Here is a 13,711-nt window from a genome sequence, read left to right on the forward strand (position 1 = left end):
GCTTAACACTAAAGGAAACAGCTGTTAGGATCTATGATACGCCATAATTACAGTGCTCGTTTTTCCTGCAAAACTAATTTAGCAAATGCATAAGCTGCGATGACAGCGTGGTATTATAGTCTGACTAATGGACAAAGGTCACCCATCACTTGGCTGGTGAGAAATGCCCTCATCATATTATATGTGTGTATTTATAGGCCGGCTGTTGGGTCTGTGGTGCTCAGGTGCCATGCGAGGCCTTTTCACAGAACAACCTGGACCCAAACACACTTACTTTACACTGAGTGTCCCATCACATCACTGTGGCAGGAAGTGAGTCTGCTCCACAACAAGCCGACCTGCAGTAAATGATGCAGCAACACTATGCTAGAAAAGACGCCTTCGCATAGTTGGAGTCGTTTCATGATTAAAGCGTTTCCTGCAGCCCTGTATTTCCATCACGATTCTAACCAGGACAAAAACCCTCCGTCCGGCCTCAGCTGCAGTGAATGGCATCTTGTGCTGCAGTAAGAGGTTGTTGGTCGTCAGTTGGCGACGCGTCTGACTGACACCTGACAAATGCCACCGTCAGGTGGCACAGACCCGGTCGGGGCAGCTTGTCTTTGAGCGGAGGCGCATTGTGGACAACCTGCTCCTCAGGTGCCATGTGATCCAGTGCTGTCATGAACAATGCCGCCGGGCCGGTCAGCGCCGCGGAGCCGTGTGCTGGTTCTGTCTGTGTGTGTGCTGCTGCTGCTTGGAGCCGAGCCCAACCTCCTCCTCCGCATCTCATTGGAGCTAATTAACTCCTTAGGACTTTATGATTGGGGGGGATTGCTTTGGAGCACTGAACCCCTTCCAATTAATTAGGAACTAAACGGGCAGCGGCGCCGGCCCCAAAGACTCCCCTGTCAACAAGTTGATTTTCAGCTTTTCTTTATTTTGCATGGGGGGCCCCTGATGTTGGTTTACAAGCAGAATGCTTGTAATCAGTAGTCAGTGGAGCGAAGGGGGAACCGGTGCAGCTACAAAGCAGCCTGGCAGCGGCGGCGGCGGTGTCTCCGCCGTGTGACGAGCTCAGGGACGTCTCTGTTTGACTCAGTCGCCTGTCACGAATCACCTCCGTCAGCCTCGTCGGCGCCTGACAGCCGCTGCCGTGTCTTCATCCGTCCCCTGGTGGACTTTGTGCTGACTGACGCTCCTGTTGTTTTTTTGTTGTGTTTTGTTTATCCAGGTCATCAAAGACCCGCCGCCGCCTCCGCCGCCGTCACGTCCTCCACCACCTGTAAGTACCAGCACTCCGGTCATACTGAACTGTGTGTGTTCTTCATTAGCGTGGGGACGCGTCAGCTCATTGGCCTTTTGAAGGATGACTCCTCTGCAGAGCCAGGAGACCGTTAGCTTAGCGTGAGCGCCGGAGGTGTAGATCAGAAGGCAGAGCTTCAACCAGCATGACGCCTCTGTCAGCTGCAGGTGTGGCGCTCGTTCAGGGACGGTTGGTCGTCTGTGCTTTGAGATCACTCATAAAACAAGCGATTAACTCAACATTGGTATCAAAATCAGTCTGAACCAAACAACTGCAGTATTTCTGGGATTCCTGCATTGGTCCTGAACGGCAGCTCAACAGCTGTTTGACACCAGATGTGAATCAGTGGCCGCACCAGTGTCAAACTGGTTTCACACCAGTGGCTAAATCAGGTCAGAGACAGAAGATTTTTACTGAACTTTGACTCTAACATTACCTAGTGAATTAATTATAATAATGATTTCTATAAAAAGTTCAGAAGGAAATGAGCTGAGGCAGGCTGAGATGTGATGACGCCTCGCTTCCTTCCTGCTCACAAACTCCCTTCACATCTATTTCCTGTGGTCAGAACTGTTTGGATGAAGTTTGATGGTTCCTTAAAGTAAACACCTGTGTGTCCTCATTTCACTTCCTTTAAAGGAGCCGGAGCCACTGGCCAAGAAGAAGTGGCCGACTGTGGACGCTTCCTACTACGGAGGAAGAGGAGCCGGAGGAATCAAGCGCATGGAGGTCAGAGTCTGTTTGATACGACATTAGCGTGAAAAGATGCGAGCAGCAGCTTATCGACGCATCTATTGAGTCTTTCTATTCTTCTGTACGTGGTAAAAGAAGTGTGAGCAGCAAAGCGGTGGAAGGCGAGTGAGCGCGGATCAATCACAGCTGACAGCTGTTGTCTCGTAACCCAGAAACCTGCTGACGCGCGCTCTTCTGGAGCTGGAAGTTTGTTGAGTTACAGGCAGGAGGAGGAGGAGGAGCAGGAGGGACCTACGGCCGGACCGCTGTCCTCATCAGACGCTGACGCCTCTGACATGACAGCCCTGCCATCTCGTCCTTGGCCGCTCGGGCCTGATTGGATTAAGTCGTTGCCGGGATGAAGGATTGAGCGCTGCTGTCAACGTGACACATCCACCTCACCCACCTCACCCACCTCCCCCTCCCCTCTCTGTCTGAGGGGAGCGCTCCTCCACCTCCGCCACAGGGAGCGGGGTGGCGCCGTGGGGATTTCCCAGCATCCTCTGGGAGCTTGTAACGCTTGACTTTTAATAGCGAGGCGTGATCCCGGCTCTTCGGCCTCTCAGGTTGATTCCCGCTGACGGCTCGTCTCCACTTCTGAGCCCCCCCTCCGTCCCTCCCTCCCCCTGGATGCAGGAGGAGGTGCTTGTTAGGATCAGCCTGTTCTCTCTTCTGCCTCCACTTATAAGACGACACACTGAGAAATTCCACCTCCACCTCTGTCACTTTGCCACTGCCAATATTTCAAACACGTCTTTAAGCGTCTGAGGTGACAACATATCTTTTATTCATGCAGACCTCTCTCTTCTCAGCGATGCGCAGGCCAGCGATGTTTCCCAGAGATGATGCTGAAAAGCTGTTCTATATTGTCACGGCTTAACCTACAGCTTGAAAGCTGTGTCGCTAATTAATCACCTACCTTCATTCATGTGACGGCGGATTGTTGTCTTTTTTTTAATCTGCTCCTTGCAACAGATGTGATGAATTCAATTATAAAGCGGCGCAGCTTAAGTAACACACAGGGCTGCATTCACACGCTCACACACACGCTCACACATTATACCACATGTAAATGTGCTTATTAATAAAAGAAAAAGCAGGTTTACAGGTCACCTAATGTTTTATGGATGCAGTCAGAGCAAACATCTGTCTGTCATTGTCACGTTGGTGCTTTTAGTGTGTAAACAGCTGTGTGGTTAGTGTTGACACAGATCAGATCTGGAGTCACAGAAAGACACAAGTCATTCATTTTCTAGAGTTTCCCTTAAAGCTGCAGTGACTCCGATTAAAGCCTGGCCCGTGATTCGCCTTCACGCACTTGACCCGTGTTCCAGGTGCGCTGGGGCGAGAGGGGCTCCACGGAGGAGGGCGCCAGGTTGGAGAAAGCCAAGAACGCCAAGGTGTCCGTCCCCGAGGACGTGGAGCAGCCGGCCTTGAAACGCCCGCGGCCTCAGCCTGCGCCCGCTCACCGCGCGGCCCAGAACAGGTGGTACACTCCCATCAAGGTGAGACCCCCCCCCCGCTGCCTCTGCAGTGTGATGTCACACGATGCCGCCTTGCATGCGTTCCCACGCTGCTGTCCTGTTTTTCCAGGGCCGCCTCGATGCGCTGTGGGCGCTGCTGCGGCGCCAGTACGACCGCGTGTCCCTCATGCGTCCCACCTCTGCAGACCAGGTGAGTCCACATCATGACAAACGTGCAGACAAACTCCGCTTGTGTTGGGACCAGCGGCCTGCGTCACTTTATGGTTCTCACACGGAAGCAGGACCTTGTTGTGGCTCCTGGAGGCTCTGAGTGACCTCATTATTAAACCCGTGCTCTCTGCTGCTGCGAGCTCGTCGGCGCGTTGCAGCTGCGGTGCAGCGAGGAAGCGTCACGTCCTGCTGTTGTTACCGACCGGGCTCCATGTGCGCGGCAGCTGCAGTCACTCACTCAGGACACTTCGGACCTAATATGGTCACACTGCTGTCAGCCTCCGTCGGAGCTGAGGAGGCGGGTGGAAGGACGCAGTGAACCGTTGGAAGGAACCAGGTTTCAGTGTCAGCCTGGAAACGTCTCAAATACCATTTGTTCCTGCGTAGAAGGAAGCGTGGAGCCTGTGGGCCAGCTGTGAGCCTGCCAGGCGCTGCTCAGGGCGTCAGACCGCCGGCAGAACTCAGGCTGCCACATCATGCGCTGTAAAAAGGTGAAACGCTCTCGCATTGTATTTGCACACAGCATATTTCAGCATCTGGCTGCAATCCGCTGTCAGTTCCATGTGACCTACAGCTTTTACCTAATTCTGACTATTGTCAGAAGGCAGCTGCTTGTTTCGTGACCTCTGGATGATCCAAACCGAGGCGTTCTGTGCTTCTGCCAGTCATTAAAATGACGACATTCATGCCAGAAAAAGGCAAATGTAGAAGCATTTCTGCTGACAGATGTTCCCACACACCAGGATGAGGGGGCGCCTCGGCCTCTCACAGCGACTGGAAGTTTAGAGAGAGTTTAGTAGTTGTGTCAAAGCTCCAGAGGAGCGACGCCACAGCCCACTTTCAAGCGTCCGATCGGACGAAGCAGCGCGTGGAGCCGGGGCCCACGAAGGCAGCGGGCGCCTGAAGCCACGTCTGAGCCGATGATGGAACTGCACAAACACCCATTTAAACACATGGAGCGAGGCCGTTTTCCTCCATGGCCTCTCTGTTGTGACGTCTTTGCAGCTTGTGTGTGATTCTTTTAGCTTTCACGCGTGGAATGGACTTCATCAAAGTGCGACGAGTCGAATCCGTCCGGCGGTGGGTTGAAGGTGTCGATGGCAGAGCAGGGACCGGTGGCGTGGAGGAGGGGGAGGCGGTGGAGGGGAGGGGGAGGGGGGCAGCCTTTGATGGCGGACAGGAAACCTCCAGAGTCATGAATCTTTCAGCAGCTCCGTCCGGGTTACAAGGACTCGTACAGGTGTGAGGAAGCAGGTTGTCCCAGACATCTGCTCAGCACGGGGACGCGGGTGTCCGGCCCTCACCCCCCACCCCGCCCCGCCCCCCGTCCTCACCCCCCTCCCCTCCCTCCTCGCTCCCTCCATCACTGCCGCCGCCCGCAGCCACACTGCTGGATTGTCAGCAGATGCAGAAAAGAGAGACAGAGAGACAGAAAATAAGAGCCAAAGCGCTTTTTCCTTTTTTCTGGTCTCACATTTAGCGCCCGAGGGCCTTCAACACCAAAGGTAGAGCGGGGGTGGACACAGCTGCAGTGCCGAACTTGCCCCAGGCACAAATAAAGAGATCTAATGTGGTTTGACTGTGTTGTGGGTGAGCGCGGGGAGCCGGGGAGGCACTTCAGAGCCAACTTAGCACAGCAACATCTGCCGCCAAGTTTTGCCAGGGATCGACTGGGGACGGCAGGTAGAGGAGGGGGCGGCGAGCACCCCCCCCCCCCCCCCCCCCCCCCCCCACACACACACACACACACACACATTGTTTCCTAAAGGCAGCTGCCTCAAAAATGTCAAAAATGTCCGAACAAGGTGAGCAGAAGACGTTGCATGAGCCATACATTCGCTGCCGTCCTCCTACGAGGGAGAGCAGACGAACCAACACCACAGAACAGGCGTCTGAGTTCTTGTGAATGCGTGTGGATTTCCATTTGTTCCTCTCGCTCTCATCTGTTCCTCACCAGGGGGACGTGTGGGCTGCGTGTTCTGCTGCGTGCGTGAAGGTTACTGCTATTAACTGACAGACCTCCAGTCCACGGCGGAAGCGTATTCGCTTTGTGAGTTTCCAACCAGCGTTTTTCCGGCTGTAGTTGAGCTGAGCTCCACTGATGAGGTGGCCGTTAGTGAGGGAGGAGGCGACGGAGTCCAACAGGAGCGGAACGGAAATGTTCTCATTCTTATACGTGCCCGAATCAGCAGGAACAATACAAACCCCTGCGCTTTGTTATTTAAAATAGTGGACTAAATGTACAGGATGCAAGCATTTATTGATTTTCTCAAAATATTGAAACATCAAAATTTGATTATATTTAGGACGAAGAAGAATGTTTATATAATTTTAATATTAATAATCATTTTTTTGGGCCTCTCTGGGCGTATTTCTGTTTCTACTTGGATGATCGTGATTCTCCTCCTGTAATAAGTGAACAGATGAGGAGCACGTGGAGCTCCCCCACCTCTGGGACCCCTCTCTCCTCCCTCGGATGCTCGGTCGCCCCCTCTGTCTGCCCGCGCCCGGCGCTCCGGCTGTGACGGCGTCTTAATTTAACAGCCATCGTTGTAGACGGTGCCGCGGGAGCCTTTAATTAAGTGGCTGTGTGTGTGTGTGTGGGGGGGGGGGGGGGGTGCAGGAGAGGAGGAGCCGCGGGCGGAGGCCACGGCAGGCGAGCGTACATCCTCCCTCTGCAGCTCGGTGCCGCTGGACTCTCAGGTGGTTGAAACGAAGCCAAGCGAACGCAAAGTTGGAGATGTTCGATTTTCAGTTTCAATATTTGCCTGAAGGTGCTGCTTTTTAACCTCAGTAACGACGACGCTGGTCCTGAGACGAGTGTAATCACTGTTAACAAACCAGCGCAATCAGCTCTCTGGCCGCCGCGCTGCAGCGAAAATGTGCGTCGAGCACAAATGGAGCTCAAGTTCCACTGTAGACCTGGTCTCAATGGCAGATGGTGGCGGAGAAAGAGACTCTGACGTGTCGTCTGCTGTGAAGGAACGCAGGGGTTCAGGGGTCTCGGCTCCGCTGGAATATATTAAAAACTGTGGTAAAAGCCACAGTTCGGTGCAGAATGAAATGAGCGCTCAGGTTTTAATTTCAGTGTCCAATAATGGTAATTACACTGGAGGCGCTGAGCTGGAACATGGCGGCGTCTGTCAGCGGGGATTCAAACTACAAACAGCTCCTCAAACGCAGCACATTTCACCGCTTCATCAAATGTAGTGGAACAACAGGAAACGAGCCTTGAGGAGAAATGACCGGCACCTTCAACTATTTATTTAATATATTTGTATATATTATATATTTATTTAAATATTTATTTATAAATATTTCTGGTGCTTCAAGTTCAGGCCTCTGGTCTCTGTATGTAAAGCAGAACTAACCCGCGCCTGGTTCTGTTAGAACCTAAACAGATGCACTCGTGCTCGTCCTTTCGCGCTTCCCCTCTCCTACTCTATCTGGTTGCATTACAACGGCACCCTGAATATGGTGAGAACATCTTTCCTGAAACTAAGAAAAGCCGTCAAAATGCATTGTTCAGTGTTAAAATGAAAAGCCGACAGGAGCCAAAGGATGACACATCGAGCGCTCGGCTCTGCAAAAGGCCGAGCGTGGCTCCTTCCACAGCCGTTGCAAGGAATAATGTGCTGCTTAAACATCTGATCAGACAATATGCTGATGTGATACCAGTGTATGTCTAAGGGAAGAGCAGAGACAACGCAGGGGAAGTGGGTGTTTACCGTCACGCACACGCTCCTAATTCAACAATAAAAGGCTTTAATGGAAAGTAAACAACCTGGCAAATGACGTTTAGTTGAAACGAAGCCGTAGATCAGAGAGCATGAGATTTCCTAATTAACAGGGCTAATTGGAATTAAACCAGAGCGTCACAAATAATGAAGCCTGTGGAGAAAAGGCTGGAGCCAGAAAACAAAGCTCCCACAGTCGGACGCTGCTGGAGCCTGACATTCAGGATTTATTCAGCGGCGAGTGATGAAGAAAGATTCTGCAGGTCCAGCGGCTTTGCTGATCTGAGCTTTTATCATTCTGACCATCATAACATCATTCCTACAGAGGAATGAAGCTGCCATAAACGCATGACCACTTTATTAGGTACACCAGCGTGACCGAGTTCTGTTTTACCAGGTTTAAAAGCACGTTTTAAGCTTGAAGCTGTCAGAAAATCCACTCTTTATTGTTGCATTGGAGCTTCGTTCATTTTAATTATCTAATAATGGATGTGAGTGCAGCTGTTTTTTTGGATTTGAACACAATCCCATAAATGTCTCCGCTCTCCCTCACCTGCAGCTGAAGCATCTTGTTTAAAGCCGAATGATGGCGCATCGAGACACGCATCATTTAAATCTCCCAAACGTGGGGTTTGGTGGACGGTTACCTTCCCCTCTGCTGTGAAGGCGGGGCCTCTGTGGGGCCTCTGTGGGTCCTCCGTGGAGCCTCCGTGGGGCCTCCGTGGGGCCTCTGTGGTGCCAAGAAGGCGGGGCCTCTGTGGAGCCTCTGTGGGGCCTCCGTGGAGCCTCTGTGGGGCCTCCGTGGAGCCTCCGTGGGGCCTCCGTGGGGCCTCTGTGGGGCCTCCGTGGGGCCTCTGTGGAGCCATGAAGGTGGAGCCTCCGTGGGGCCTCTGTGGGGCCTCCGTGGGGCCTCTGTGGAGCCTCCGTGGGGCCTCTGTGGAGCCTCCGTGGGGCCTCTGTGGTGCCATGAAGGTGGGGCCTCCGTGGGGCCTCTGTGGTGCCATGAAGGTAGGGCCTCCGTGGGGCCTCTGTGGTGCCATGAAGGTGGAGCCTCCGTGGGGCCTCTGTGGAGCCTCCGTGGGGCCTCTGTGGTGCCATGAAGGTGGAGCCTCCGTGGGGCCTCTGTGGAGCCTCCGTGGGGCCTCTGTGGTGCCATGAAGGTGGAGCCTCCGTGGGGCCTCCGTGGGGCCTCCGTGGGGCCTCTGTGGAGCCTCTGTGGGGCCTCCGTGGGTCCTCCGTGGAGCCTCTGTGGGGCCTCCGTGGGGCCTCTGTGGAGCCCTTTTGCAGGCCTGTGGCGGGGCCGGCTGCGGGGCCGCGGCCCTGGGCCTCATTAGTCCTATCAGTGAAGCGCTTTGTTAGCCCTAACAAGTCGCCAGCTGACAGCTCCGCTCAGCTGCTGCTCCCCCACAGGAGAAGTGACAGCTTCAGCGGTGGCAGAGACGCCGACTTCCGCACCGCGCCCTCGCTCTCTTAACCAGATTACTTCTTTTTACATTAACCGGGGAAAAGTAGGGCAGATGTCTGTATGACTTGTTGTAAATTTGATAATGACCGGCCTGTTAATCCTCCCCCTCCCCCGCACGGCAAGTCAGGGCTGGGGCCCAATGAGGGGTGTGTGTGTGTGTGTGTGTGTGTGTGTGTGTGTGTGTGTGTGTGTGTGTGTGTGTGTGTGTGTGTGTGTGTGTGTGTGTGTGTGTGTGTGTGTGTGTGTGTGTGTGTGTGTGTGTGTTTCTTGGACCAAGGAATAGGATGCTAATTGTTGTTGTTGGTGGCAACTGGTCGAAGGACTAAAGTAAAAAAAATGCCTCGTATCGGAACCGAAACCTCTTTTAAATTTTTAATATGTTAAAACAAGAATTTGAAGCTTTTCCTTCTCTCTTCTTTTTAAAACCTCTTCACAATTCTCTCAAATCCTCAAAAGGCTGTTTGTTGCTGATGGATCTGTTTCTTACACTACATATTTTAGGCCCTTCCTGGGGCTGCCCCCCCCCCCCCCCCCCCCCCCCCCCCCCCCGGGCTGCAGCGCTCCCCTTTTCCTCTCCATTAGCTGATCGCTGTTGTTGTATCTGGGTGGCCGGGCTGGTACCTGCACCCGCTGCCCCCGCAGCCTGATCCGATCTGAACTGATGTCCTGCCGGTGCCTCTTTCCCCAGAACCCCTGAGACCGGTCTGAGCGGTGGCGGCGTCAGCCCGTGCCGAGCCGTTTCTTCATCACCTATTAAAATCAAAGCCCGTGGTTTGGCAAGGACCGCTGGGATCCTGGCTTTAATTAAATTATGTTATTGTTAACGTCAGCTCTGTCGCGTGCGCTCGGCCCTCCTCCTCCTCCTCCTCCTCCTCCTCACCTCACCTCCTGACAGACGTATAGAGGAGGAGCACACGTATGTACAGTAATGTATTCTTACCCCTCCTCCCTCCTCTCCATCAATTTGAAATTTTAAAGAGGCATAAGCAGGGACTCATGCTATGCAGGGAATATGTTCACAGTGAATATTCAATTAGCCTGCTCATATTTTGTATACATGAATGTCAGAGTGTGACGCTCGTGGCTAATACGTAGTGAAGGCCCTCGCATGAAGCTGCATGTAACGTGATCCTCTCTAAAATGTTTGCATTTGATAACAGACGTGTGCTATGAATAAACATGCAAACATGTGCCACCGAGCTCAGATGCTAATTCTCGGCCTGACTCCGATTTAGATTCAACCAAGCTTCAGCCGCGCTGACAACAGCTTCACTTAAAGCTAAACATCTATTCTGTTTCTCTTCCTGAAGTGATGACGTCATTTTTAAATTTTGCGTTGTGCTAATGAATAAACCCGACTGGCCTCCTGCCGAAACCTCTGAGCCGCTCCATTGTGAACGGGGCGCTGAAGCGTCTCTAACGTGGCTCCGTTCATTGGTTTTTAGGCCTGTGATCACACACAGACACACACACGCACGCACACACAGACACACACACACACACAGGAACATACACACACACAGACACACACACACGCACAGACACACACACACACACAGGAACATACACACACACACAGACACACACACACACACACACACACACAGGAACATACACACACACACACACACACACACACACACACACACTCCTCTGAGCTCTGTCCTGTTCCTCCACTGATGCCAGGTAGCAATAAAACTCCTACAGGTCACTTGTTCAAAGCGAATCGTGGCCTTGAGGAACAAAAAATCGAACAACTTATTCAGTTTCTGCTCAAACAATAAAGAATTATCAGGATGAAGCTAATGGACGAGTAAAGATGAGTGAAGCCTCGTGTTAGAGCGTGAGCCCTGACCTGATGACCCCCCACGCGTGAGGCCTGTTCTCTCTGAACCCTCCGCCGCCCGTGAGCGTTTAAGTGAATTAACAGCATCGCGGTCGGCAGCTGTCAAAGGGTCAGTCCTCACCCGATTACTAGCTGCACCTCATTAACTCCCTTTTTGCCATTTTTTAACACAAGCGTAATTATGCTAATGAGCTCTTAGGCTGCGGACTCAGCAGCTAAAGGCATGTAGAGTTCTACTCTGTGACGTTTGCGCTTTCTCATTTTTCCCTGATCCTCTGACATTTGCATCCATCGTTCAAGTGGGTCCTCCCGTGATTTAAACAGATGTCTTCTTTAAGGATGCTGCTTTCTCTCCTTCCTACATTCTCACAACCGGAGCCCATGAATAAATGAGTGTGTTTCATAATTGATTGAGAGAAAAGATGCAGATGTGACAATAGTTGGCAAAGCGGCGCAGCGGCTAATTGAAAAGATAGTTGAAGAGCTTCCAGATGTAGTTGTTGTCTCCTCTTTCTGTCCCACCTCCTGAAATATCCCTGTTAAGGTGTGTGTGTGTGTGTGTGTGTGTGTGTGTGTGTGTGTGTGTGTGTGTGTGTGTGTGTGTGTGTGTGTGTGTGTGTGTGTGTGTGTGTGTGTGTGTGTGTGTGTGTGTGTGTGCGCGCGCGCGCGCACGTGCGCACATGCGTGCGTGCGTGTGTTTCTCATCCGCTCCATCTTTGAGGAAGCCTTCAGTTTTACCACCTCCTTTATCAATATGTCGTTCATAATTATAATAGATGCATCTGATGTTAATGATGATGGTTTTTAAAACAGCTTATTAACCTTAACGACAGTGTGATCGTTTACAACTGATAGGTTATCTCACCTTCAATTATACAGAGTAATGAGGATACAGATTTAATTAATGTTTAAGTGCTCTGTACAGAGACTCTGCTTCAGAGCGTCCGTCCTGTTGGCGGCGCTTGTTTTTTAATCTTTATGCGAGATTGAGCTGCGATATCTGATATGAAGCAAGTCAGAAAATAACATGCTTCTGTTTTACAGATGAGGCAGTGTGTGATAATGTAATGAACAGAGCAGCTGAGAGACTTTCGTCAGATAAAGTCGTGTTGGCTAATGAACTCCAGAATAAGACAAAGCTGTCATAGAAGTGCAGCAACAATGAAAAACAAAAAAGCAGCACCAACAAAAAGGATCTGTGTTCCTGAGTCGTCCCTTTGCTTCTCCGCGGTCCGTCTGTCTATGTATCTGTGTCTCAGAGTGAATGCCTCCAAAGCAGCGTTCAATCCCACTGTTTGGGAGCACAGATGCACATTCAGTCCCGCGTTCTCTGCAGTCTTAATAGTGTTAACCCGTCAGCTGTCCCCAAACTGAGGACACAAGCGTCTCCAGTGTTTTTGCCCATAAGCCGGATTTTCACTCTTTCTCGCTGAACAAGTGGCCAACACAACTTCCACTCTGTTCTGCCTCTACTGCACGAGAACCGTCCTCTCCTGCGTGTGCTGAATGTTAACGTCTGACAGAACCAACCGACAGGCAGCTTCTAAACGGACTCGTGAAGCCGCGTCTGGTTCTGAATGGACTCGTAAAGCCGCGTCTGGTTCTGAATGGACTCGTGAAGCCGAATCTCTGGTTCTAAACGGACTCGTGAAGTCGCGTCTGGTTCTGAATGGACTCATGAAGTCGCGTCTCTGGTTCTAAACGGACTCGTGAAGCTGAATCTCTGGTTCTGAATGGACTCGTGAAGCCGCGTCTGGTTCTAAACGGACTCGTGAAGCCGAATCTCTGGTTCTAAACGGACTCGTGAAGCCGCGTCTCTGGTTCTGAATGGACTCGTGAAGCCGCGTCTGGTTCTAAACGGACTCGTGAAGCTGAATCTCTGGTTCTAAACGGACTCGTGAAGCCACGTCTGGTTCTAAACGGACTTGTGAAGTCGCGTCTCTGGTTCTAAACGGACTCGTGAAGCTGAATCTCTGGTTCTAAACGGACTCGTGAAGCCACGTCTGGTTCTAAACGGACTTGTGAAGCCCAATCTCTGGTTCTAAACGGACTCGTGAAGCCACGTCTGGTTCTAAACGGACTTGTGAAGCCCAATCTCTGGTTCTAAACGGACTCGTGAAGCTGAATCTCTGGTTCTAAACGGACTCGTGAAGCCGCATCTCTGGTTCTGAATGGACTCGTGAAGCCGCATATGGTTCTAAACGGACTCGTGAAGCCACGTCTGGTTCTAAACGGACTTGTGAAGCCCAATCTCTGGTTCTAAACGGACTCGTGAAGCTGAATCTCTGGTTCTGAATGGACTCGTGAAGTCGCGTCTCTGGTTCTAAACGGACTCGTGAAGCTGAATCTCTGGTTCTGAATGGACTCGTGAAGCCGCGTCTGGTTCTAAACGGACTCGTGAAGCCGAATCTCTGGTTCTAAACGGACTCGTGAAGCCGCGTCTCTGGTTCTGAATGGACTCGTGAAGCCGCGTCTGGTTCTAAACGGACTCGTGAAGCTGAATCTCTGGTTCTAAACGGACTCGTGAAGCCACGTCTGGTTCTAAACGGACTTGTGAAGCCGCGTCTCTGGTTCTAAACGGACTTGTGAAGTCGCGTCTCTGGTTCTAAACGGACTCGTGAAGCTGAATCTCTGGTTCTAAACGGACTCGTGAAGCCGCATCTCTGGTTCTGAATGGACTCGTGAAGCCGCATATGGTTCTAAACGGACTCGTGAAGCTGAATCTCTGGTTCTAAACGGACTCGTGAAGCCGCGTCTCTGGTTCTGAATGGACTCGTGAAGCTGAATCTCTGGTTCTAAACGGACTCGTGAAGCTGAATCTCTGGTTCTAAACGGACTCGTAAAGCCACGTCTGGTTCTAAACGGACTCGTGACGCTGAATCTCTGGTTCTGAATGGACTCGTGAAGTCGCGTCTCTGGTTCTAAGCGGACTCGTGAAGCCAAAACACATGA

General features: G+C 51.9%; 1 protein-coding gene across 3 annotated transcripts in view; it reads left to right on the forward strand.

Annotated features, from left to right (window-relative positions):
* Positions 1-13,711, forward strand: part of antxr2a (ANTXR cell adhesion molecule 2a) — a 48,866-nt gene that overhangs the window by 20,331 nt on the left and 14,824 nt on the right. For all 3 annotated transcript variants that reach the window (XM_029162547.3, XM_029162549.3, XM_055511638.1), the window contains 4 exons: positions 1,214-1,264; positions 1,925-2,014; positions 3,352-3,522; positions 3,611-3,691. In XM_029162547.3, the coding sequence (XP_029018380.1) occupies positions 1,214-1,264; positions 1,925-2,014; positions 3,352-3,522; positions 3,611-3,691 (393 nt within the window). The remainder of the gene's footprint in view (positions 1-1,213; positions 1,265-1,924; positions 2,015-3,351; positions 3,523-3,610; positions 3,692-13,711) is intronic.

The sequence above is a fragment of the Betta splendens genome, chromosome 9 (assembly GCF_900634795.4).
Source record: "Betta splendens chromosome 9, fBetSpl5.4, whole genome shotgun sequence".
Classification (NCBI taxonomy): domain Eukaryota; kingdom Metazoa; phylum Chordata; class Actinopteri; order Anabantiformes; family Osphronemidae; genus Betta; species Betta splendens.